The sequence below is a fragment of the Tachyglossus aculeatus genome, chromosome 2 (genome assembly GCF_015852505.1).
Source record: "Tachyglossus aculeatus isolate mTacAcu1 chromosome 2, mTacAcu1.pri, whole genome shotgun sequence".
NCBI classification, from domain to species: Eukaryota; Metazoa; Chordata; class Mammalia; order Monotremata; family Tachyglossidae; genus Tachyglossus; species Tachyglossus aculeatus.
In genome coordinates, this window is record NC_052067.1 from 128,239,684 (window position 1) to 128,267,583 (window position 27,900).

At 42.1% G+C, this 27,900-nt stretch overlaps 1 protein-coding gene and 1 non-coding gene across 3 annotated transcripts in view; both read left to right on the plus strand.

The window, feature by feature from the left end:
• Positions 1 to 27,900, plus strand: part of UCHL3 (ubiquitin C-terminal hydrolase L3) — a 117,905-nt gene that overhangs the window by 57,550 nt on the left and 32,455 nt on the right. For both annotated transcript variants that reach the window (XM_038770716.1, XM_038770719.1), the window contains 3 exons: positions 8,751 to 8,907; positions 13,603 to 13,688; positions 17,719 to 17,766. In XM_038770716.1, the coding sequence (XP_038626644.1) occupies positions 8,751 to 8,907; positions 13,603 to 13,688; positions 17,719 to 17,766 (291 nt within the window). The remainder of the gene's footprint in view (positions 1 to 8,750; positions 8,908 to 13,602; positions 13,689 to 17,718; positions 17,767 to 27,900) is intronic.
• LOC119924114 lies at positions 18,799 to 18,936 on the plus strand. Its single transcript, XR_005449041.1, has one exon. It is a non-coding gene; the product is annotated as a small nucleolar RNA SNORA7 (small nucleolar RNA).

Sequence of the window (27,900 nt, forward strand, 5' to 3'; positions counted from 1 at the left end):
ATGAGGTAACTGAGGCAAAGAGAAATGAAGTAACTTGCCCAAGGTCACACAGCAGATGTGGCAGAAGCAGGATTAGAACCCAGTTCCTTCTGGCTCCCAGGCCTGAGTTCTATCCACTAGGTAATATTGCTTCCTGTTTTACTGGATGTAGAGAGGGATGGGTAGCCACCAAATATTTTGGAGTGGGGTGAAATCAGCCCGATATTTGCCCATTCCCCTGTTTCTGAGACAAGCAGCAGATTCCCCAAAACGGGAATCCAGATAACCTTGAGATGATCTCCCTCGGCTAGGAGCACCACGCCTCCCCGCCAGGCCCGGCACTAGAATATTTGAGACAAGTGGAAAGACTTATTTTTTCCACAGTAGATGATGAGTAGCTAGCATTAAAACCACAAGAAATTGTGTAGATCAAAAAATATGAATAGGTTCCAAAAGGCTTAGACTCTGTTTTGAGATGATAGATCTTTAATGGGTTATATAGAGGGAAAAGCTAGGTATGTTAGAAGGTATATATGTATCAGTCCATCAATCAGTCATATTTATTGAGCCCTTACTGTGTGCAGAGCACTGTATTAAGAGCTTGGGAGAATACATTGTAACAGAGTTGATAGACAAATGGAGACAAATATTGGAGAAAAATAGACCTTTTTTCCATAGTGGATGTGCAGAAATGCTCTGGGCATGTTACTGCCCTCCTCAAAAATCTCCAGTGGCTACCAGTCAACCTATGCATCAATCAAAAACGCCTCAATCTCAGCTTCAAGGCTCTCCATTACGTTGCCTCGTCCTACCTCGCCTCCCTTCTCTCCTTCTCCAGCGCAGCCCGCACCCTCCGCTCCTCTGCCGCCACTAACCTCCTCACTGTACCTCGTTTTCGCCTGTCCCGCCGTCGACCCCCGGCCCCCGTCCTCCCCCTGGCCCGGAATGCCCTCCCTCTGCACATCCGTCAAGCTAGCTCTCTTCCTCCCTTCAAAGCCCTCCTGAGAGCTCACCTCCTCCAGGAGGCTTTCCCAGTCTGAGCCCTCTTTTTCCTCTCCTCCTCCCCATCACCCCTGCCTTACCTCCTTCCCCTCCCCACAGCACCTGTGTATATGTTTGTACAGATTTATTTCTCTATTTTACTTGTACATATTTACTATTCTATTTATTTTGTTAATGATGTGCATCTAGCTTTACTTCTGTTTATTGTGATGACAATTGTCCACATGTTTTGTTTTGTTGTCTGTCTCCCCCTTCTAGACTGTGAGCCTGTTGTTGGGTAGGGACTGTCTCTATATGTTGTCAACTTGTACCTCCCAAGCGCTTAGTATAGTGCTCTGCACACAGTAAGCGCTCAATAAATATGAATGAATGAATGAATAATAATGGCATTTATTAAGTGCTTACTATGTGCAAATCACTGTTCTAATCGCTGGAGAGGTTACAAGGTGATCAGGTTGTCCCACGGGGGGCTCACAGTCTTAATCCCCATTTTACAGATGAGGTAACTGAGGCACAGAAAAGTTAAGTGACTTGCCCAGAGTCACACAGCTGACATCTGGTGGAGTCGGGATTTGAACCCATGACCTCTGACTCCAAAGCTCATGCTCTTTCCACTGAGCCATGCTGCTAGATGAGTATCTAGCATTAATAACCACAAGAAATTGTGTAGATCAAAAAATATAAATAGGTTTCAAAACTCTGTTTTGAGATGATAGGCCCTTAGTGGGTTATTGGGGAAAAAGCTAGGTATGTTAGAAGGTGTATATGTATCAGTCCATCAATCAGTCATATTTATTAAGCCCTGAACTGTGTGTTGAGCACTGTATTAAGAGCTTGGGAAAATTCAATGAAACAGAGTTGACAGATATGTTCCCTGCCTACAAGGAGGTTACAGTCAAGAAGAGTTGAAGGAGTTGAGTTCGCTCAGTAGAGAGGGAGGAGTGAAGGGGGTGGACGTATACGTCAGGGGAAGGGGGAGGTTGGAACCTGATGACCAGGGATAAATATATGATACATACTTACATATATGTATGTGTGTGTGCATTTTTATGTATATATGTGTGCAGCATGGCTTAGTGGAAAGAGCACGGGCTTGGGAGTCAGAGGTTGTGGGTTCTAATTCCGGCTCTACCACTTATCAGCTGTGTGACTTTGGGCAAGCCACTTAACTTCTCTGTGCTTCAGTTACCTAATCTGTAAAATGGGGATTAAGACTGTGAGCCCCTCGTGGGACAACCTGATTACCCTGTATCTGTCCCAGTGCTTAGAACAGTGCTTGGCACATAGTAAGTGCTTAACAAATGCCGTCACTTTCAGTGCTTAGAACAGTGCTCAGGACATAGTAAGTGATTAACAAATGCCATTATTATTATTATTGTGTGTATAGCCACATATTATATGATTAAAAGTCATCTATGTACCTGTCAATGTGGTAAGTGTTGGGGAATTTACAGAAATATACATAAGCAACAATTCTTGTTTTGGAGGAATTTGCAATCTAATGGAGAAGTTTCTAACAATCACACACTTCCTCTAAATATCCTTTATTGCTTCTGTCAAAGACAGAACACGGTTCTGGATAGACTGGTGCAATCCAGTATGGCATTTCTTATTTTAATTAATTAATAATAGTATTTGTTAGGCGCTTACTATGTGCAGAGCACTGTTCTAAGCGCTGAGGGGATACAAGGTGATGAGGTTGTCCCAGGTGGGGCTCACAATCTTCATCCCCATTTTACAGATGAGGTAACTGAGGCCCAGAGAAGTTAAATGACTTGCCCCCAATCAACAGTATTTATTGAGCACTTACAATGTGCCTAGCGCTGTAATAAGCACTTGAGAGAGTACAGTCCAACAGAGTTAGTGACACGTTCCCTGCCCAAAACAAGCTCTAGAAGGGGAGAGACGTTAATGTAAATAAATCATTGATAATATATGTATGTGAGTGCTCCAGGGTTTAGGGTGGGGTGAATAGCAAATGACCAAAGATCCAAGTGCATCCTTGCAAAAGTCATCATGTGGATATTATAAAGACATGAGGGAAAGGAAGAAGATGCAAAGGAAAGGATAAGGGGAGGAGGAAAGGTGTTGAAGGTAGTGGATAAATAGGAGTGATAGGATGGCATTTGGATTTAGGAAGTTTATAGAGGGTTACAGATGAGAGCTGGAATATGTTTCTAATGGAGTGAAATCTGCCAGAAATTAAATGAAAATGCTGGTGGCAAGAGAAAACTGCCCAAGGACATTGAGAAACTGACACCTGTCTTTGTGGGCTCCCCTGAATTCTCAATATTTATTTTCTGCCAGCACACACACTCTCTGTCTTTCTCTCTGTTTTGGTGCTTTGGGACTGTGAGCCCACTGTTGGGTAGGGACTGTCTCTATATGTTGCCAACTTGTACTTCCCAAGCGCTTAGTACAGTGCTCTGCACACAGTAAGCGCTCAATAAATACGATTGATGATGATGATTTGAAGGGCCCTCTTGGATGAGGTATGCACCTAGTGAAAGCCCTTGAGTAGCATAATATGACGAGAATATTTATGAGACTATTGAGAAATACAAATCAAAGTAGCTAATTGCCCATCACAAAGGAACACTGCAATACAAGCTAAACTGGAACTTTTTTTGCAAGTTCCTCTAGAGAAGCACCGTGGCCTAGTGAGTAGAGCATGGACATGCGATACAGAAGGAGCTGGATTCTAATACTGGCTCTGCCACATATATTCTGGGTCACCTTGGGCAACTCACTTCACTTCTTTGGGCCTCAGTTACCTTATCTGTAAAATGGGGACAGACTGTGAGCCCCATTTGGGACGTGGACTATGTCCAACCTGATTAGCTTGTACCTATCTCAGTGCTTTGTACAGTGCTTGGAACATAGTAAGTGCTTAACATTGACAACAACAACAACAACAACAACAGTGTGACTGTCACCAATTCAGTTCTGAAGTGACCCGGTGGTAAAAATAAGTTTAAGATAAGATTTCCAGGAAAGACTGATCTTGTGAGCATTTGCGCAAAGTGTTTCCGGGATCACATAACCATGAATAAATTAAGAACTTTAATAGAAGAGGAGCCAGCTGCAACTATCTTCATTGTTCTGAGAATAAAATGAACCAACTAAATCATAAGTTGCTTTTCACTAGTGCTTAATATGGCCTAGTGAGCAGCAGCAGGGCCTAGTGAATAAAGCCTGGGCTTGGGAGTCAGAGGTCATGGGTTCGAATCCCAGCTCCACCAATTGTCATCATCATCATCATCAATCATATTTGTTGAGCGCTTACTGTGTGCAGACCGCTGTACTAAGCGCTTGGGAAGTACAAGTTGGCAACATATAGAGACAGTCCCTACCCAGCAGTGGGCTCACAGTCTATAAGGGGGAGACAGAGAACAAAACCAAACATACTAACAAAATAAAATAAATAGAATAGATATGTACAAGTAAAATAAATAATCTGTGTGACTTAGGGCAAGTCACTTAACTTCTCTGTGCCTCAGTTACCTCATCTGTAAAATGGGGATTAAGACTGTGAGCCCTATGTGAGATGGACTGTGTCCAGCTCTGTAACCTTGTGTCTATTGTAGTGGTGAGTACAGTGCTTGGCATATAGTAAGCGCTTAACAAATACCACTATTATTATTATTATTGAACTATGTCAACTGATCAGAAGTATCTGTTGAGTACCTTCTTTGAGCAGATCACTCTACAGTCACTCTACAGAGAAGCAGCATGGAGTAGAGAAGCAGCGTGGCTTAGTGGAAGGAGCACAGGCTTGGGAGTCAGAGGACGTAGGTTCTAATCCCGGCTCCGCCACTTGTCTGCTGTGTGACCTTGGGCAAGTCAGTTAACTTCTCTGTGCCTCAGTTACCTCATCTGGAAAATGGGGATTAAAAGTGTGAGCCCCACATAGGACAACCTGATTACCCTGTATCTACCCCAACGTTTAAAACAGTGCTTGGCATACAATAAGTGCTTAACGAATACCGTAATTATTATTATTAGTGGATGGAGCAAGGGCCTTGGAGTGGGTCCTAATCCGAGCTTTGCCACTTGTCTGCTGTGTGACCTTGGGCAAGTCACTTCACTTCTCTGTGGCTCAGTTACCTCACCTGTAAAATGGGGATTGAGACTGAGCCCCATGTGGGACAGGGACTGTGTCCAACCCAATTTGATTGTACTCACCCCAGCACTTAGTAGTGTCTGGCACACAGCGCTTAACGAATGCCACAATCATTATTATTATTATTACAATAGAGTTAGTGGCCACAATCACTACCCTCAAGTTTTGTAGAATCAAATGGGGAAGGCAGAGTGAAGTAATTTACAGATAGGCAGAAGAAGGAGAATGGGATATGTTTGTGAGTTCATACTTAAATAGTAGGTAATGTAGATGTGCAGAAATGTTGTAGATGGCTGTTAGTACAGAACTGAATAGTTGATAAAATACTAAAGAGGTAGTCGGATAAAAACGAGAAGCAGCGTGGCTCAGTAGAAAGAGCCTGGGCTTGGGAGTCAGAGGTAATGGGTTCTAATCCCAGCTCAGCCGCTTGTCAGCTGTGTGACTTTGGGCAAGTCACTTCACTTCTCTGGACCTCAGTTCCCTCATCTGTAAAATGGGGATTAAGACTGTGAACCCCCTGGGGACAATCTGATCACCTTGTAACCTCCCCAGCGCTTAGAAAAGTGCTTTGCACATAGTAAGCGCTTAATAAATGCCACCATCGTCATTATTCTGTAACTTAGAGGGAAGAAAAGTTAAGCAGCGAAGGCTTCTGGGAGCTCGATTTTGAAGGGGATTGAAGGTGGGGAGAGGGTGGTCTGGTCAGTTTGCGAAAGAAAGAGTTTCAGGCTAGAGAAATACAGTGAGGAGGATGGCAGCGGTGGGAGAGAAGAGGAAGGCACACAGTGGGTAGGTTAGTTTGAGAAGAACCAAGAAAACCAACTGGATTGAAGTGGTAGAAGAGAATGGATCGTTAGTACGGATAGAGCCAATTGAGTGCTGTAGTTGTCACAAGAGGGTAGATTAGTATCAAGATTTGAGTTTATATTAAATGAATGAGAAAGATGAGATGGAAGTGCAATGAGTAGGTTAGCATTAGAGGAACGAAGCGTGCAGACTGGGTGGTAGCAGGAGAGTAGCGAGTTGAGGGAGGAAGGGGCAACTCTTCCCCTTTTCCCCTCTTCAAAGCCCTACTGAGAGCGCACCTCCTCCAGGATGTCTTCCTAGACTGAGCCCTCCCTTTTCCTCTGCTCCTCCTCCCCTCCCCATCGCCCCAACTTCCTCCCTCTGCTCTACTCCTTCCCCTCCCCACAGCACTTGTGTATATTTGTACATATTTATTACTCTATTTTATTAATGAAGTGTATATATAATATATAATAGCATTTAGTACAGTGCTCTGCACACAGTAAGCGCTCAATAAATACGATTGATTGATTGATATATAATTCTATTTATCTATTTTAATGGTATTGACACCTTTCTACTTGTTTTGTTTTGTTGTCTGTCTCCCCGTTCTAGACTGTAAGCCTGTTGTTGGGTAGGGACCATCTCTATCTTTTGCCGATTTGTACTTCCCAAGCGCTTAGTACAGTGCTCTGCACACAGTAAGTGCTCAATAAATGAGATTGAATGAATGATTAATATGAATAAATAGCTAGTTTATAATGTGTAACATACTATATAATATGTAATTCAAAGATCTGTACTTAAAGCTGTGTACATGGTGGGGCAGGTAGAGTGTTCCTCAGTGGAGGAGGGACGGTGGAAGACACACATTCTTCTCTGCTACGATGGAAGAGATGGGTCAAAGAGGCACAGCAGCAGCTTGATCGACTTGGCAAACACTCCCACACCTCCACATCTTACCATCTTTTCTCCTATGCCTCTCATGGAAAAGATATATATTGGCATAGTGAGGCCTTCCCCCTCCTCCAGGAGGCCTTCCCAGACTGAGCCCCTTCTTTCCTCTCCCCCTCGTCCCCATCTCCATCCCCCCATCTTACCTCCTTCCCTTCCCCACAGCACCTGTATATATGTATATATGGTTGTATATATTTATTACTCTATTTATTTATTTATTTATTTATTTTACTTGTACATTTCTATCCTATTTATTTTATTTTGTTGGTATGTTTGGTTCTGTTCTCTGTCTCCCCCTTTTAGACTGTGAGCCCACTGTTGGGTAGGGACTGTCTCTATATGTTGCCAATTTGTACTTCCCAAGCGCTTAGTACAGTGCTCTGCACATAGTAAGCGCTCAATAAATACGATTGATTGATTGATTGATTGAGTGAGACATCAGCACTTAAAAAAAAAAGAAAATCAATTTAAAGAGAGGTTACATCATTTTACTCCAGAAAACATCACCTATGCAGTTGATAAGCATTCCTGCAGTACTTAAAGACTACTTAAGTAGCAGTTTAGATGTGAATTAAACTTGTATAGTCCAGTTTGATAGGTTTGGATTGTGCCCAGATTTCTCCCTCTGTGAAATCCAACGTTTAACTTTCTTTTGAATACACAGATGGGACATGGTCCCTGTCCCTTGGGGAGCTCCCAATCTAAGAGCCTAAGTGGAGAGAAGGGGTTGGACCCAGTCACATCAGGGGTGCTGAAACATTAAAGCGCAACACAAAAAAAATTCACAAAACAGGCTCGAAACCTCAGCCGGAATGGGAGAGGATGACAGTGGAAGTTGGAGCTAGACACATCAGGAGTGATGAAACATTAAAACGCAACACAAATACACAAAACGGGCTTGAAGCCTTGGTGGAGATCATCAGTCGTATTTATTGAGCGCTTACTGTGTGCAGAGCACTGTACTAAGCGCTTAGATGGGAGAGAGTGGACTGCAATTGGCTCTGTGGATAGAGTAAGGGCCTGGGAATTGGAAGGTTCTAGTCCTGGCTCTGCCACTTCATCATCAATCGTATTTATTGAGCGCTTACTATGTGCAGAGCACTGTACTAAGTGCTTGTACACTTGTCTGCTGTATGACCTTGGGCAAGTCACTTCACTTCTCTGTGCCTCAGTTACCTCATGTGGAAAATGAGGATTAAGACTGTGAGCCCTGTGTGGGACAGGGACTGTGTCTAACCTGATTACCTCGTATCTACCCAGCACTTAGTACAATGTGTGACACATAGGAAGCACCTAACAGATACAACAATCATTATTATTACCCCTGGCTTGGCGCGCCTGAAGCCTGCTGGGGCTGAGGACTTTCGGTGGCAAGGGGGAAGGTGATGTGTATCACAGTGCTTTTCTCGGCAGGGATGATGGCTTTAAATTCAAATTCACACATGTCCTTTTCCCCGGGTCCATTCGTTTATCTTATAACGTGTGGGGTTGTGTTTTGGGCAAACCCCACATTAAGGAAAACTGGAATTGTGTTACAGCACTCCCAGTCTCTGTCACCACACGCACGTTCATTACCATTGAGCTGTTCCCAAAATAGGCTCACGATGTCAGAAAGACTGTTCCCAACAGGATTTTACCCAAACCACTCAAAATGTGCTTTGCAGCAGTGGTGAGTAAATATAAATGTTGACATCATCTCAAATTTTATATGAATACTAAAATTATAAAGTATAAGCATAAGAATACAAATCCTTAGTAAATATAAGTGCTTAGTGCAGTGCTCTACATACAGTAAGCACTCAATAAATGCGATTGAATGAATGAATGAAAATATTTCATTGTAAGTATATTTCACAGCATGTGGGATATTAACTTAAACTTCATTTTTCTTTCTCTTATATAGTATGAAGTGTTCAGAACAGAAGAGGAGGAGAAAATAAAATCTAAAGGACAGGATGTCACATCATCAGTCTATTTTATGAAGCAAACCATCAGTAATGCCTGTGGAACAATTGGGCTAATTCATGCAATCGCTAATAATAGAGACAAAATGAACTTTGGTAAATAGCTTTTTTCGTTCCTGCTATTTTTGCTCTGTGTATTTACTGCTTGTTTTGGAGGGTAGGTGGTGCTCTAATGATTCTCATTTTTACCTGTGGTAATTAGCAAATACTTTTTTTTTGGAGGCGGACTTTTTCCGTCGAGGTTGTTGGGTGGTAGAGTCCCTGCCAGGAAAGGGCGGAGGTCATCCCAGCTCCGCCACTTGTCAAGTGTATGACTTTGAGCAAGTCACTTAACTTCTGTGGGCCTCAGTTTCCTCATCTACATCAGTAGATGGGGATTAAGACTATGAGCCCCCTGGGGACAAGCTGATCACCTTGTAACCTCCCCAGCGCTTAGAACAGTGCTTTGCACATAGTAAGCGCTTAATAAATGCCATCATCATCATCATCACCTTTAGTTTTTTTTGTAGTGAGTTATTCATTCATTAAATCGTATTTATTGAGTACTTGCTGTGTGCAGAGCACTGTACTAAGTGCTTGGGAAGTACAAGTTGGTAACATATAGAGACGGTCCCTACCCAGCAGTGGGCTCACAGTCTAGAAGGGGGAGACAGACAACAAAACAAAACATAGACAGGTGTCAAAATCATCAGAACAAATAGAATTAAAACTAGATGCACATCATTAACAAAATAATAGAGTAATAAATCTGTACATATATATATACAGGTGCTGTGGGAAGGGGGAGGAGGTAGGGCGGGGGGGATGGGGAGGAGGAGAGGAAAAAGGGGGCTCAGTGTGGGAAGGCTTCCTGGAGGAGGTGAGCTCTTTGTAGGGCTTTGAAGGGATAGTATTAAGCACTTTGTGCTAAAAACTTTTTTAAGCACTGGGGTAATACAAACATTCCAGATCAATTGCTGTCCCTAGTCCACACAGGGCTCTCCATTTAGGTGGCTTTTACAGAAAAAATAGTAAGGAAAAGTCAAACATAGGTGTGCTCTACCACTTTCACATTCTTCAGATATTTTTAACAGAAAAAAACTTAAAAGAATGAGTTTATTCATTTTGAGTGAAATGGTTATCCTGAGATTGTTTGATTTTCTCCCATCTGTTACTTTTCCTTAGTAAGCCTAACTCTTGTTCTTTTTATTGTTCTGAACTTTAAAAAAAAATGTATAATGACCCTCTAGACTGTAAGATGTGGGCAGGGAACTTATCTATCAACTCTATTCTTTTGGCTTAGTGGATAGAACATTGGCCTGGGAGTTAGAAGGTCATGGGTTCTAATCCTGGCTCTGCCTCTTGTCTGCTGTGTGTCCTTGGGCAAATCACTTCATTTCTCTGTGCCTCAGTTACCTCATCAGTAAGCTGGGGATTGAGACTCTGAGCCCCATGTGGGACAGGAACTGTGTGCAACCCGATTTTGCTTTTTTCCACTCCAGCGTTTAGTACAGTGCCTGGCACATAGTAAGCGCTTAACAAACACCATAAATATTATTATTATTATTGTACTCTCCCAAGTACTCAGTCCAGTTCTTGGCATACAGTAAGAGCTATATAAATACCATTGATGATGATACTTATACTATCAAAAAAACAGTGGTCACACTGTTACTGGATGTTATGGTTGACATCAATTGTGTTTAGTGAGTGCTTGCTGTGTACAGAGCACTGTACTAGGCACTTCGTTCATTCATTCAATCGTATTTATTGAGCGCTTACTGTGTGCAGAGCACTGTATGGAAGTACAAGTTGGCAACATATAGAGACGGTCCCTACCCAACAGCGGGCTCACAGTCTAGAAGGGGGAGACAGACAACAAAACAAAACATATTAACAAAATAAAATAAATAGAATAGATATGTACAAGTAAAATAGAGTAATAAATATGTACAAACATATATACATATATACAGGTGCTGGGGGAGGGGAAGGAGGTAAGGTGGGGGGATGAGGAGGGGGAGAGGAAGGAGGGGGCAATTGCAGCATAGCTCAGTGGAAAGAGCCTGGGCTTGGGAGTCAGAGGTCATGGGTTCTAATCCCGACTCCACCACTTGTCAGCTGTGTGACTTTGGGCAAGTTACTTAATTTCTCTGTGCCTCCGTTACCTCATCTGTAAAATGGGGATGAAGACTGTGAGCCCCATGTGGGACAACCTGATTACCTTGTGTCCCCCCAGTGCTTAGAACAGTGCTTTGCACATAGTAAGCACTTAACAAATACCATCATTATTATTATTATTACTACAATTCAACAGAGTTGGTTGACACATTCCCTGCCCACAACGAACTTACGGTCTAGAGGAGAGATAGGCATTAGTATAAATAAATTACGGCTATGTACAAAAGTACTGTGGTGCTGAGGAAGAGTCAAAGGGTGCAAATCCAAGTACAAAAGGAACCCAGAAGGGCGTGAGAGACATGGAAGGGGAAGGTCTTTCAGAAGAGACATGCCTTCAATAAGGCTTTGAAGGTGGGGAGAGTGATTGTCTGTCTGATATGATGTGGAAGGAGGGGGTTCCAAGCCAAAGGCTGGACCTGGGTGAGAGGTCGGTGACAAGCGCTATCAAGCGCTTAGTACAGTGCTCTGCACATAGTAAGCGCTCAATAAATACGATTGATGATGAAGATAGGCGAGATGTATGGTGAGTAGGTTGTCATTAAAAGAATAGAATGTGTGGGCTGGCTCACAGTCGGAAATCAGGGAGGTGAGGTAGGAGGGGGCCAAGTGATTGAGCACTTTAGAGCAAATGGCAAGGAGTTTCTGTTTGATGCGGAGGTGGATGGGAAACCATTGGAGGTTCCTGAGGAGAGGGGAAGCATGGACTGAAGGTTTTTGTAGAGGAGATAGGAGGCAGGGAGGGCAGCAAGGAGGCCGATGCGGTAACCAAGGCGGAATAGGATAGGGGCTTGGCTTAACACGGTAGCAGTTTAGATGGAGAGGAAAGGGCAGATTTTAGGGATCATGGGAAGGTTGAACTGACAGGGTTTAGTGACATAATAATAATAATAATAATAATAATATAATAATAATAATAATGGCATTTACTAAGTGCTTATTATGTGCAAAGCACTGTTCTAAGTGCCGACACTGACCACATGGGTCAAATTGTTAATATGTTTTATTTTGTTGTCTGTCACCCCCTTCTAGACTGTGAGCCTGCTGTTGGGTAGGGACCGTTTCTATATGTTGTCAACTTGTACTTCCCAAGCGCTTAGTACAGTGCTCTGCACACAGTAAGCACTCAATAAATACGATTGAATGAATGAATGAATGAGGATAAGGCCAAGGTTACGGGCTTGTGAGACAGAGAGGGTGGTGGTGCTGTTTGCAGCGACAGGAAAATCAGGGGCAGGACAGGGTTTGGGTGGGAAAATGAGGAGTTCTGTTTTGGACATGTTAAGCTTGAAGTGTCCATGGGACATCCAAGTTGAGAGGTCCTGAAGGCAGGAGGAAATGTGACACTGCAGAGGAGAGAACTCGGGTCTGGAGATGTACATTTGAGAGTCACCTGCATTCAAATGGTAGTTGAAGCCATTGGAGTGAATGAGTTCTCCAAGGGAGGGGATGTAGATGCGGAATAAAAGTGGGGAACCCAGAACTGAGCCTTGAAGGACTCCCATAGTGAGTAGGTGGGAGGCAGAGGAGGAGTCCGCAAAAGAAACTGACAATGAGCAGCCAGAGAGAGATGAGAGGAGAACCATGAAGGATCAGTATCAGTGAGGCCAAGTTTGGATAACATTTCCAGGATGGGGGTGGTTGACAGTGTCAAAGGCAGCTGAGAGGTTGAGGAGGATTAAGATGGAGTAGAGACCATTTGATTTGGCAAGAAGGAGATCACTGGAGACCTTTGAACTGGTAGTTTCTGTAGAGAGAAGGGAATGGAAGTCCAAATGGAGGGGTCAAGAAGCAAATTGGAGTAGAGGAATTGGAGACAGCAGGTGCAGACAACTCTCTCTAGGCTTGGATACAAATAAAGAATTTTCTGGATCCGCTGTGTGACTTTGGTTATGTCATTTAGCTTCCTTTGTGACTCAGTTCCCTTATCTGTAAACTGGGGATAAAATACATGTTTGCCCTCCCCTTTGATAGTGAGCTCCATGTGGAACAGAGACTGTGTCTGATCGCTGATCGTATCGTATTTACCCCAGCAACTTAGTATGGTGCTTGGAACATAGTATGCACTGTACAAATAACACAATCATTATTCTGCTCTCCAAAACGTTTAATACAGTGCTGTGCACACAGTAAGCTTTTTGTATGGTATTTGTTAAGCGCCTACTGTTTTTCAAGTACTGTTCCAAGCGCTGGGGTAGATACAAATTAATAGGCCCCACGGGGCTCACAGTCTAAGTAGGAGGGAGATCAGGTATCAAATCCTTATTTTAAAGATGAGGAAACAGGCACAGAGATGTTAAGTGACTTGCTCAAGATCACACAGCAGACAAATGGCAGCGTCGGAATTAAAACCCAGGTCCTCTGACTCCCAGGCGTGGGTTCTTTCCAGGCCATGCTACTTCTTAGTAAGCGCTCCATAAATACCATTGATTGATTATTATTACTGTTATTATTATGTATAATTTCATTTTACCAAAAAATTTCACAAACTTTTTTTATTATTTACCCAGAATGTTTTTCAAACTTTTAAAAAGAAGTCCTAATGCTTTATGTCTTTAGAATTGTATTTGCTTTCTTAAGATGACTTTAAGATTTGGAAAAATTTTCATTGTCATCTTCTTTATTTTTTTTTAGAATCTGACTCAACCCTGAAAAAATTCTTGGAGGAATCTATATCTATGAGTCCCGAAGAAAGAGCCAAATACCTAGAAAAATATGAAGTCAGTACCGTTTTTTTTCTCTCTCTTTCTCCCTCTCTCTTTCTCCTCCAACCTCTCTCCCCCAAACATTTCCCCTTCCTTCACAGAAAAAGGCATGTGAGCAGATTTGCTATTCCAGGAGGATCATATACAAATTTGATGTAGATGGAATTAGGAGGATTGTTTGTTAATTAGCAGTACTCTCCCAACTGCTTAGTACTGTGCTCTGCATATAGTAAGCACTCAGTAGATACCATTGATTAATTGAGAATAATCTTGATGACCTTCATGCAGACTATGACTTTATTCTAATAAGCAGCTATTCTTGCCACAACACAGAAGTTGCGTTCTTTAAAATTGTTATGCTCTCCAAATATATTGTAGAAGTAATAACAATACTATTTCTTAAGTGCCTTCTATGTGTAAAGAAGTGTACTATGCATACATAGTATAAAAAAAATCAATTAGAGAATTAGGCCTGGTTTCCCAATCTGAGAAAAAGGTGAGGAGAGAGGACTGGTGGCAGATACCCGAGGAACACTAAAACAGTAAAAATACAAAAACGACACGAAACAAGAACAATGATACAAAAAGAGCAATTGGGGACAAAGTCCAACAGTCAGAATAGTCACAGCTGCAGTCACAGTGAAAGCCTTTCCCAATGTTCTAGAAGTTGAGAAGCAGTTGAGTTGAGCAGTCAGAGAAGCAGTGTGGCTCAATGGAAAGAGCATGGGCTAGGGAGTTAGAGGTCATGGGTTCAAATTCCCGCTCCGCCAATTGTCAGCTGGGTGACTCTGGGCAAGTCACTTCACTTCTCTGTGCCTCAGTTACCTCATCTGTAAAATGGGGGTGAAGACTGTGAGCCCCACGTGGGACAACCTGATCACCTTGTATCCTCCCCAGCACTTAGAACAGTGCTTTGCACATAGTAAGCGTTTAACAAATGCCATTATTATTATTATTATTATTGAGAGGGCCGCTCATTGGTGATATTTCTGTCTCTACCATGGTGAAGCAGAGCAGGAGATGATGGGAAGTACTGGGGGTGAAGGGGCAGAAAGGGGACATTGTGTTGGCAACGTGAAGAGTTAGAGGGGAAGCAGTTGGAAATAATCGAAACACTATTGGATTTCTGACAAAGCTCTCCCTGTCAAGTTTGATCCAACCAGAGACTTTCAACCTTTTTAAACTTTATGGCTTATTGCTTCAGGCATTCACTACTCCCTCCCCAGATGCACACCTGACAACACTCTTATTCGCCGACAAGGACGGAACTATAGACACATCCCCATCCCACGCAGAAAATGGGAAAGCCTTTCATTTTAGCCACTGCCCTGAAATTTCTAATAGTGGAGTGATTCATGTGGCAGCGTAAGCACTATTCGTAATGTTTTCTTTGAATCCTAACAGGGACATGATCTCCTTTTGTGCAGTGGGGTAGGAATTAATCTCTACTGAATTTTCCTCACACGGAGTCCCTCTGGCTTCTTTGCATGCCAACATACTTTGGTTATATGAAAATCATACTTTTAATGTTTGCTGTGTGACCTTGGGCGAGTCACCTAACTTCTCTGTGCCTCAGTTTCCTCATCTGTAAAATGAGGATTAAGACTGTGAGCCCCTTGTGGACAGGGACTGTGTCCAACCCGATTACCTTGTAATAATAATAATAATAATAATGATGGCATTTGTTAAGCGCTTCCTATGTGCAAAGCACTGTTCTAAGTGCTGGGGAGGATACAAGGTGATCAGGTTGTCCCACATGGGGCTCACAGTCTTCATCTCCATTTTACAGATGAGGTAACTGAGGCCCAGAGAAGTTAAGTGAGTTGCCCAAAGTCACACAGCTGACAAGTGGCAGAGCTGGGATTTGAACCCATGATCTCTGACTCCAAAGCCCGTGCTCTTTCCACTGAGCCACGCTGCTTCTCTGTATCTACCCCAGTGCTTAGAACAGTGCTCGGCACATAGTAAGTGCTTAAGAAATGCCATGATTATTATTATTATTGGTATGAAACTCTTATGAAGTAGAAACAGTGCAGTCAATCAATGGTACTTACTGAGCACTTTCTCTGTGCAGAACACTTGGGAGAGTTCAGTACAACAGCGTCGGTAGACACATTCCCTATCCACAATGAGCTTACAGTCTGGAGGGGGAGACAGGCATTAATATAAATGGATAATTTAATAGCACTAAACTTCTAAATCAGGCTTAAGAAAAAATGTATCTTTTTAGCTGCTCCATGGAGAGTAGCTCTCCTCCTTTAATTCTTGTATAACTCTCCTCCTCCCCAACCACTGCCACAATCCCTGCCTCTCATTTTTACGTTTCCACTGTACCTAAAAGCAATGAGGCAGTTTGGCCTAGTAGAAGGAGCACGGGCCGGGGAGTTAGTGGACGCGAGTTCTAATCCTCATTCCGCCACTTGCCAGGGTGTGACCTTGAACAAGTCACAACTCCTTCGTGCCTCAGTTCCCTCATCGGCAAAATGGGGATCCAATGCCTGTTCTCCCCTCCTACTTAGATTGTGAGCCCCATGTGGGATCTGAATACATGGTTTCTACCCCAGTGCAGTGCTTGACTGATAGTAAGTACATAACAAATAGAACAGTTGTCTAAAAACCACAAGCTCTGATTAGTTATAACAGCATGGTTGGGACCAGAATAGAGGGGGGGCTTATCGGTCAATCAATCAGTTATAATTATTGAGAGCTTCCTGTTTGCAGAGCACTGTACTAAGTGCTTGGGAGAGGCAGTATAACAGAGTTGGTAGCCCCTCCACCACCCACAAGGCTTTAAAGCACGTAATCACCTTGCCCCCTCCTTCTTCACTTTGCTACTCTCCTACTACAACCCAGCCTGCACACTTCGTTCCATTACTGGTAATCTTCTCACTGTACCTCGATCTCGTCTATCTCGCCGCCAACCTCTCGCCCACATCCTACCTCTGGCCAGGAACGTCCTCCCTCCTCATATCAGACAGATAATTGCTCTCCCCCACTTCAAAGCCTTATTAAAAGGACATCTCCTTCAGGAAGCCTTCCCTTACTAAGCTCTCCCCTCCTATTAGCCCATTCCCTTCTGCGCCTCTCTTACTTGCTCCTTTATTCATCCTTCATCTCATCCCCTAGCAAATATGTATATATCTGTTTATATCTGTTATTTTTTGTATTTATATTAATGTCTGTCTCCCTGTCTAGACTGTGAGCTTGTTGAGGGCAGGAATGTGTCTGTTACGTTGTATTCTCCCAAGCGCGTAGTACAGTGCTGTGTACACAGTACACTCAGTAAGTACGATTGAGTGAATTGAATGAATGAATGAACAAGGAACTGACAGTCTAGAGGAAGACAGACATTGTTATAAATAAATAAATTGCAGATATGTACACAGATGCTGATGGGCTGAGGGTGGAGTACTTAATCCAACTACAAGGCAATGCAGAAGGGAGTGGGAGAAGAGGAAATGAGGGTTTAGGGCAGACTACTTGGAGGATATGTGCTTTTAATAAGTCTTTGGATGTCGGGAGAGTGATCATCTGTCAGATACAAAGAGAGAGGGAGTTTCAGGCCAGAGGCAGGATGTGGGTGAGGTCTTTTCTTAAGCATCTACCTCAGGTTCAGGTTTGGGAGAAATTGCTAGTAGTTTGTTTAGCTGCCCTGGCAGTTGACGTTTATCACTGTTATTGAGCGCTTACTGTGTGTAGAGCACTGTACTGTTTCGGAGGGTACAATACAACCATAAACAGACACATTCCTTGCCTACAACGAGCTTACAGCCTGGGGGAGAGACAGACAATATAAATAAATTACAGATGTGTGCATAAAGTGCTGTGGGGCTGGGACGGGGGATGATTAAATGCTACTTGTAGGTGCCTGTATAAACTGGGCAAGCTGGAACTTTCACATCTCTCTCTTGTTTAAAATTTTTGCTAAAAGTTTAATAAAATTTTGATTTTATTATTTTAAAATTATGATAAAATTTCAATGCAGAAACTGAAGTTGTCTGAGATGTTTCCAGTGTCTCTTAAATGTAATATTTTCTAATTTCAGGCTATTCGAGTTACTCACGAGTCCAGTGCCCACGAAGGCCAAACAGAGGTATTTATTTCTTTAACCACTTTTTGTTGTTGTCTCACTGAGTATAAAATGAATTTCCCGGAACTGGAAAAACAGCTCAACTAGATTTCTCTCAAGGATGCCCAGACGATTTGGAGATACAAAGCTTCAGAGCTACTCCTTAATTACAGTCACTCTCTAAGCATTTCAAAAAATGATCATCCCTAGCTTGGGAGCAGCCTGGTGTAGTGGAAAGATCGTGGGCCTGAGAGTCAGAGGATCTGCCATTTACCTGCCATGTGACCTTGGAGGAGTCACTTAACTTCTCCGTGTCCCAGTTTCTTCATCTCCAAAATGGGGATTCAATGCCTGTTGTCCCTCCTACTTTGAATGTAAGCCCCATGTGGGACTTGGTTATCTTGGGTTTACCCCAGTGCTTAGTACATAGTAAGTGCGCAACAAATATTATTATTATTTCCTGGAGCCAGGCATAAGAACAATATAGATGTCTTTCAGGTCTTGCTATTGGTGTAGTCAGTAGAAAATGGTCTCTGATCAGACCATTCATAGCTATTCGTATTTTTATGACCGTCTCTGTCATTAAAGAGCGTTAGCTCTTTGTGGGGACTACGTCCATTGCTCTGTTTTACTTTGCCAAGCCCTAGTACAACACATTGCTTTGTCAGTGCTTGATAAATGTCATCACTACTTACCACTGTTATACTTTTTCATCTACTGTATATTAGAGGTGATGAAGATGCTCTTCAACTAGAGTGCTCGAGGGGAGGACTCTGGAAGTGAGTAATTTAGAGTGATGGTCCTTACTATGTGATAGGAATTGGGCTAAGTGCTGAGATGATAGAAAATAAACAAATGGGGCCCATTCCCTGCCCGACACAAGACTAGTAGTGTAATTGGGTGCTAGAGAGTTGAGGTTCATTCTCCAACCCACTCTGGGGGGAAAAAAAGAAATGTTTCATCCAGAAATGTATTTCAGCAGTCAAAGCTAAAAGCTGCAAGCACTCTTCTTGTTCCTTTCTCAAGTGGAGAAATCCACTTGAATAATGAAAGTTTCCCTTCTCAGGGTCACACCTGGAGAGTTTCCAGTATTATGCCGGTCTCGACTATGGGAGGGAGAGTCAAGCAGAGACATATCCCTTCCATTCCTAGCTTGGGCAGTGGCTAGCGAGTGGAAGGCAATCTGCTACAAGTCAAAACTCACCCGTGTTGGGCAGCAGTGTCATGGGAGAGAGAGAGAGTCAAGGGCGGAGACTCAGGTTTACTGCACGGAAGCAGACAATGGTAAACCATCCATATTTTTACCAAGAAAACTCTAGGGATACACTACCCTAAACTACCCTAAATGATTGCAGATTGTGGGGTGTTTGGGGAGAGATGTGTCCATGGCGTCACTATGGGTCAAACACAACTCTACAGAGTAAGACAACAACAATGAAAGTTCAGTACAGATCTTGTAAAATTAGGTATTCCCTCACATGTAATTTGTTATGGGCAGGTAGCGTGCCTGCTTATTCCGTAGTACTCTCCCAAAAGCTTAGTATAGGACTTTGCACATAGTAAATGCTCAATACATACGATTGACGGATTTATGTAGTTATGTGGTCCCTTCCCGAGGGGTGACAACAAGATTTCCAAACTATATTCTTGCGGTTTTCTTCATTCTTAGAATAGCTGCAGCCCAGACAGAGACAACATGGGGAGAAACGTGGGGAGAGGGAATTGAATCCTAGTCCTTCTTATCATAAGATTAGTGGTGCGAACTTTCATTGTAGAGTGAAGGAGGCTCAGCAGCCATCTTCCGAGACATACGCAGAGGGAAGTTGTAACTGATGCCAAATAATTTCTCTATTTTCCGCAACCATCCCGCATCACCTGAATTCATAATAATTCATACGGAGTAAGCACAAGGCCAAAGGAAATTTATTCCAAAATATACTCTTCAGCTTTAAATTATTCTTCCAAAACACCAAATCAGGTCAGTTAAGAGTGCCTTATTCTGCAGCCATCAAAGAGTTGGGGTCCAGGCTACCTCACTTATATGTGGGATATAGATGTTTTTAGATTTAAAAAAAAATCTACTAGTATGTATGTTTTTTAAAATCTCAAGTATTTATTTTAAAGTATTTTTTTAATGGTGTTAATTTAGCTTGTGTTTTTGTAATTCATACACAGCATATTCATGACAGTGGATTCTTTCGTAATATTGCTCTTTCCAGGAGCCCAGAAGATGCAAATAACTAATGAGTGTTCACCATCACAGGTACTTATTGGCACATGTGGCAGTATTCAAAGGGAACTTTATTTAATTAGGGGTATCACACCCCAGCAATTAAATCACAACTTAAAAATACTCACTTCTTATCTTTGAGGGCCAAATTTTTAAGCAAGAAGAAAGGTAGCAGTCACATGAGAGACGCAAAAGCTAACCATTCATGCCAAATAATTAATATTTTATGGCATTTGTTAAGTGCTCACTATGTGCCAGGCACTGTACCAGGTACAAGCTAATCAGGTTGGACACAGTCCCTGTCCCGCATAGGCTTACAGTCTTAATCCCCATTTTACAGATGAGGCCCAGAGACGTTAAGTGACATGCCCAACATCATAGCAGACAAGTGGCGGAGCTGAGATTGGGACCCTGGTTTAATTTTGGACTCTTAATAGAAAGGAGAAAAACAAAATCTCCCAGAGGAGGAAAAAATCTGACATTTAAAAATGACTGGTCTTTCCAGATATCATATTCCCTCATTCATGTTCTATCGACCTCTGTGCAGATAATAATTTCACACAAATGGGATAAATGGATTTGAGTTGATCATGACAAAGTTAGGGATTTGTTTATCTGTCAAATTCGGAAGCGAAAGTGTTAAGGAAAGATAGTTAACATTTTTTTGAATGATTTTGGATTTTTACAAAGACTCCAGAAGTGAAATTGAGCTAAATGGAATAAAGCCATAAAATCCATATCCTACACATGTGTTTCAAATCTTGAAACTACCTTGTAATAGCTTTTTAGAGGCAGTATTGGCATTTGTTCACTCAATAATAGAGTATGACTTAAGCGGGAGGTATATTTGTGGTGGAGAATATCAATTATAATAGTAGAGGTATTTGTAAAGTCCTTACTAAATGCCAAGGACTGCCCTAAGCACTGGAGTAGATGCAAGATAATCAGATTGAACACAGGCCCTATCCCACGAAACTCACGTTTTGAGAGGAAAGGCAAATAGGTATTTTATCCCCATTTGACAGATGAGGAAACTGAGGAACAGAGAAGTTCAGTAACTTGCCCAAGGCCATACAAGAAGCAAGTGGCAGTGTTGGGATTAGAATCTTGACTACCAGTCCTATGTACTGTTGTGGCCAATAGGAACACTTTCATTCATTCATTCAATCGTATTTTTGAGCGCTTACTGTGTGCAGAGCACTGTACTAAGCACTTGGGAAGTACAAGTTGGCAACATATAGAGACGGGTCCCTACCCAACAGCGGGCTCACAGTCTAGAAGGGGGAGACAGACATCAAAACAAAACATATTAACAAAATAAAATAAATAGAATGAATATGTACAAGTAAAATAAATAAATAAATAGAGTAATAAATATGTACAAACATACATACATATATACATATAACACTTGCCTCCGGTTCAGTGGTCTTACCTAAAGAAACTCAGACCAACATCGAGTACAATTTTGACAAAGTCGATTTCCCCAATGAATTGAACGTATTCTTTAAAGAAAAACTGCTGTGACCATGTACCTTATTTTACAACCAATAGCAACCACCCCAAAAATCTGTCAGCAAAAAAGCGACAAACCTGCTACCACCGACAGGCACGGAACGAGAAACAAAAGTCGGTCGGTGGCCAAACATTATTTAAGAGCTGACAGGTCTCGGGGCAGTAAACAAGACAAATTAGCCCATTGTTGGGTAGGGATTATCTCTATTTGTTGCCGAATTGTATTTTCCAAGCACTTAGTACAGTGCTCTGTACACCGTAAGTGCTCAATAAATGCGATTGAATGAAACTAGTTTAGCAGGAAGATCTTCAGCATTTCCACCATGTGTAACCGACAGCCTAAGTGAAAAACCCACCAGTAGAGGGAAGTTTTTATCAGTTTGACTCACACTGGCTGTTTGTAACCACAGACAATTGGATTAGGTTTCCTTAGAAAATTCCCTGGACCACCTAATCCCACTAGAAAAAAATGAATGTTGCAGCACCTCAAGTGGCAAATGCTTTGTCAAATAAATGTAAACAGAAGCGATTCCAAATCCATAAAAAGCAAAGGGGGTCCTATTGGTTGTTTTTTTGGCTGGCCAAGAAATCACTCAGATATATTTAAGATTCGTGACTGTTGAACTGTCTGGTTAAGAAGAAGTCAAATGTTATCACTGAGAAAAGCCTTTCCTCAAATACAACCTGGAGATTTGCCCTAGAGGGTAGGATGAAGATGATGATGGTGACGCCGTCTGCCTCCAAATACCCATATATTCCAACCTGCGATAGAATGAAGATTAGCTACATCAGAAAGAACCTTAATCTTCCTTTATCTTGATGATTGACTTAAAAAGCTGATCAAATTCCATAGCCTTGAAGTGTACTAAACTTACCCATGAATTTCCTCATCCATGGTCAGTTCATTTAACGGCATTTATTGAGTGTTTACTGTGTGCAAAGCACTGTACTAAGCTCGTGGGAGGGGGCAGTGCAGTTTTACTTCTTAATGTAATGTCACAATAATTAGTCCATTTGAGGTCTTCTGGGTAGATAATGTACCATGCTTACCTTCGATTAGAATCCTAGTCTCTCTAATCAACCAAATACTCTCTTTTCTCTAAAGTACTGTGGCTAGAGGGTTTTTTGCTATGGGAACCAAGAGTGATTATTCTGGCCATACCACCCCAGTCAGATTTCATATGGAAAATCTTCAAAGGGTCTTGAGAAAAAAGGACAGCTTAAACACCACAACACTGAGTAACCGAGTGAAGTCCCTAATAAAGCCTGACAAATCTTGGAGTGGTAGCAAATCCCAAGAGCCTCTCAGCTAATTGTATGCTCCAGAACCTGCTTTAACAGACCATGGCGTTGTCTGAAAGGTTTGAGACCCCAGGTGTTGGGAGTGGTGAGGGGAGGGAAGCAACAGGATTTCATAAGGAGGCCAAGATGGACCCGAACTTCCTACGGAGGAGAGCCTTGCATAGCTGTTGGATGAAAGCCTAGAGACCTTAGACTGGTGCCAGCATCAGTCCAACTGGTTTTGAGTGGAGAGGTCAGTATCCCACATTCCCTCGCTTTTAGCATCGAGGGCTGCAATTCTTCAGGCCAAATGAGTCCGGGGTGAACCGACCGTTACTTTTGGAGAGTGCAGTCAATCAGTCGTATTTACTGAGTGCTATGTGCAGAGCACTGTACTAAACACTTGGGAGAGCACAGTGCAACAGAATTAGTAGGCATGTTTCCTGCCCACAACAAGCCTTGCCCAGGTGATGTTTCTGCACAAGTGTGGTTGGACCCATCCCGGCAGGATTAAAATTCTTAGCTGCCCAAGGGTGCAACTCTCTAGCCCTGTTTGGAAACAAGGCCCAAGCCATTTTTGGTTCAGTCTAATCTCACTTCTGGTCTGGCTCAGACCAGTTTGGCTACTGCAGCCTCCAACTCTCAGGCCGCGCTAGAGACATCTCAAAGTATTCAGGACTTGAGATCAGGGCCAGTTGTAGCACCCTCAAAGTCTCCAGTGGTTCTAAGAAATAAACAAGTGAATGGTATTTATTGAGCACTTACTGTGAACACAGCACTATACTAAGTGCTTGGGAGAGGACAATGCAACAGAGTTGGTAGACAATGAGCTTACAGTCTGGGGGAATACCAACATTAATATAAATAAGTAATGGATATGTTCATAAGTGCTGTGGGGCTTAGATGAGTGAACACCAAAGGTCCAAAAGATGCAGATCCAACTGAGTGTACAGTCAGCTTTTACCTTATTAAAATGAGAAACCAAAGATGAAGGGATGGGCATTCTTAAAAGGCTGGGAGGTCAGCAGTGCATTTGTCATGGTCAGAAATCCATTTTGGTTGTACAATCAATTGTACGTATTGAGCATTTATTCTGTTCAAAGCACTGTTCAAAGTGCCTGGGGGAGTACAGTATAACAGAGTTGGTAGTCACATTCCCTGCCCACAGTGAACTAACAGTCTGTGATACATACATACATACTCCCCCTCTAGACTGTGAGCTCATTGTGGGCAAGTAATGTGTTTGTCTGTTCTGTGGTGCGCTCCCAAGTGCTTAGTACAGTGTTTTGCACACAGTGAGCGTTCAAAACAATTTGAATAAATGAGTACCAACTCAGTTGTACTGTACTCTCCCAAGTGCTTAGTATAGGGCTCTGCTTGCAGTAAATGCTCAATAAATACCATTCATTGATTGATTTCACATGTGTAGAGACAGCCTTTAAGAATACGAGGAATATTTCACAGATTTTTGCTAGTTTTTCAGTACTCCCAGTGTTCAAGAGATCAATCCAAAGGGAAATGTTTGAGTACCAGTTTTGCCCCAATTCCAATCACCTATCCTGACATTAAAAGCTGGAAAGGGAAAGCTCGTTCTATCAGGAGAGACTGTGTCTTGGGTGGGACCAAAATTTACACCAACGGTGTGTTTTGGAAGTTTCGAGCTTCAAAACCTCCAGGCATCCACAGAGGACCTAGTTGTTATGATCTGCTGTATACACATCTCTGGATAATCAATCAATCAATCAATCAATCGTATTTATTGAGCGCTTACTGTGTGCAGAGCACTGTACTAAGCGCTTGGGAAGTACAAGTTGGCAACATATAGAGACGGTCCCTACCCAACAGTGGGCTCACAGTCTAGAAAGGTTAGGCATAAATTCCCCCACTAATTGAGCCTGTTAATATATTATTTGCCAGTGACCAGTTTTAGGCAATAAGGAAACATTAGGTATCTGCCCCGGGTTGGAGTGATTTAAGAACTAGTTTGTTCTTTGCATGATTCATTTTTTTCTATGAAATCAATCGTCATTGAGAACATTAATAATAACATTCTAGAATTGTCTACCTGTTTTGTTCTGTTGTCTGTCTCCCGCTTTTAGACTGTGAGCCCGTTGTCGGGTAGGGACCATCTCTATATGTTGACTTGTACTTCCCAAGGGCTTAGTACGGTGCTCTGCACACAGTAAGCGCTCAATAAGTAAGATTGAATGAATGAATGAATTGATTGATTCATTCTTTTCTTTGAAATCCATTGACATTAATACTGCTCAGAATGTTTCTTCATGACAGTTGCTTGTTCTCCCCCTCGTCCCCCTCTCCATCCCCCTCATCTTACCTCCTTCCCTTCCCCACAGCACTTGTATATATGTATATATGTTTATACATATTTATATACTTATTTATACATTATTTATATACTTATTTATACATTTATTTGTACATATATATACTTTATATATTTATTACTCTATTTATTTTACTTGTACATATCTATTCTATTTATTTTATTTTGTTGGTATGTTTGGTTTTGTTCTCTGTCTCCCCCTTTTAGACTGTAAGCCCACTGTTGGGTAGGGACTGTCTCTATATGTTGCCAACTTGTACTTCCCAAGCGCTTAGTACAGTGCTCTGCACACAGTAAGCAGTCAATAAATACGATTGATTGATTGATTGATCTTTATGCACCTTGCGTTCCTGGTTCTCCAAGTATCTAGAACTAGACATGTAGGTAGGAAAATAAATGCCTGTTGGCTTGAGGCCAGAGCCTCTATATGTAACTCCTAGCCTCCAGGGTCATTTGCTGGAATTATTGTGGAGGAGCCACTCCAGCTGACCCTAAAAGGATTTCAGGATCCTTTCCTCAGGATTTTCTGCATCCTTTTTTCAAGTGGCAGACTCATTTTCACAATTCTGGCAATAGGAGTAGAGCATACCATCTTTTTGGACAAGTGCCTTACTCTTTTCATTCTTTATCTTCCTTAAGTTACTTTGGTCTGAACTGAGAAAAATATAGCACTATTCATGTTTGTAAAATGTAAGTCATCTACTGTACGTTTCTTTTACTGTCATAACTATTTTGCTTTCAGTCACGCTGTAGTGACTGCTATGCATTTGTGCGCAATGCTCTGAAAAAAATCAAGACATCTTAATGTGCCATTTTCAGAATAGAATAAAATTACAGGACTTTTTTTGTAGCAGTTTTACTAATTGAACTTAATAGTTGTGAATGTTCATATTAAGGGAGTGTTAGTTCCCTAGAAATCTGAACATGAATTTTGGTTGTCTTTTGTGAGAAGATGACTCAATTTCCTACTGCCTCAGTTTCAAATTGTTAATGGGAGTGATAACACTAAGCAGTCATGAGAAATATAGAAATTATTTTCAAGGGCATTATTCTTATTTCAGTTGCTTGGATTTACTTAGCTTTCCTCTAAAGAAGCCAAAGTGCTTTCACATGTGTTTTCACGAAGTATGTGATGAAGTTTAAGACTTTGGTTTTTCTCAAAAATTCAATATGCTATCTCTGATATCTTGGCAGATATATTGATATATGGGTTTCAACTGGTAGTTATTTATTATCATGGACTATCATAGGAAGCAGTGTGGCATAATGGAAAGAGCATGGGCTTGGGACTCAGAGGACCTGGGTTCTAATTCCGGCACTACCACTTGCCTGCTGTGCGGCCTTCGACAAGTCACTTAACTTCTGTGCCTCAATTCTCTTCCTCTTTAAGATGGGGATTCAATACCTCTTCTCCCTCCTACTTAGACTGTGAGCCCCATGTGGGACAGGGACTATGTCCAAAATGACTAACTTGTATCTACCCCAGTGCTTAGGAACAATACTTGACACATAGTGAAGGCTTAACAGATTCCATAATTACTAATTATTGTTATCAACTTCATTCATTCAATTGTATTTTTTGATTGCTTACTGTGTGCAGAGCACTGTACTAAGTGCTTGGGAAGTACAAATTGGCAACACTTAGAGATGGTCCCTACCCAACAGCAGGCTCACAGTCTAGAAGTTACCAGATAAACCTTTTTCTTTTTTTTTATTGGTATTTTTTTAAGAAGTAAATGCTATAATTCCTTGCAACAATATACTGTTGCCCAGTGGAATGAATGAATGGAAGCCCTTAAACTCTCAGCATTTGCCACTGCCTGAAAGGGTGAGGGAGTAAGGGAGAGGCTGTAAGTACAGTGTGCACAGAATAGTGGAACCTGGGCAGGGTTTCAAATATAATGATGGTATTTATGTAATTCTTACTAGGTGTCAAACACTCTGCTCAGTGTTCGGGTAGATGCAAAATAATCCATTGTAGAGTTCCTGTCCTAACAGGTATTCACATGTTTAGCAGGAAGGGAGAACAGACATTTATTAGCATTTTACACATCAGGAAACCAAGACCCTGAGAGATTAAATGGATTGGCCCACGGTCAAAGCAGGGTGGTCTAATGGAAAGAACACAGGCCTAGGTTCTAATCCTGGCTCCTCTTCTTGTCCGCTGTGTGGCCTTGGGCAAGCAATTTAACTTCTCTGTGCCCCAGTTACCTCATCTGTGAAATGTGGATTAAGCCAGTGAGCCCCATGTGGGACATGGACGTGTCCAACCTGACTAGCTTGTATCTACCCCAGTGCTTAGTACAGTGCCTGGAACATAGTAAGTGCTTAACAAATACCATTAAAAGAAAAATAATCACAGATCCGGGTCTCCTCCCTCCCAATCCCAAGCTCTAGCTGTCAGGAGACGCTTTGGGCAGGAATGAGACTATATGCGAGTAGATGTTTAAGTCTTGTATTTGAATTATTTTCCAAGTTAGATGGCTGTCATGAAATCGATCAATCAATCAGTCAATTGTATATGTTGAGCGCTTTCTGTATTTGCACTGGTAGTGAAGCATCATTTCAAATAATGTGACCCAGAGTTGGGTTGTTGGAAGACACTCATAGATCAGCCTGGTAGGCAGTAATCAGGAGAGCATTGTTTTCATCCCTTCTCTTGGAAACATACCACACAAGAAAGAGGAAAGGAACGTGCCGGAAGGGTGATAAAACTGGAATGCAGGTGAAGAAAAGTAGAGGAAATACCAGAAAGGAATGGTGGGTGTGGAGAGGGAATAGTGGAGGG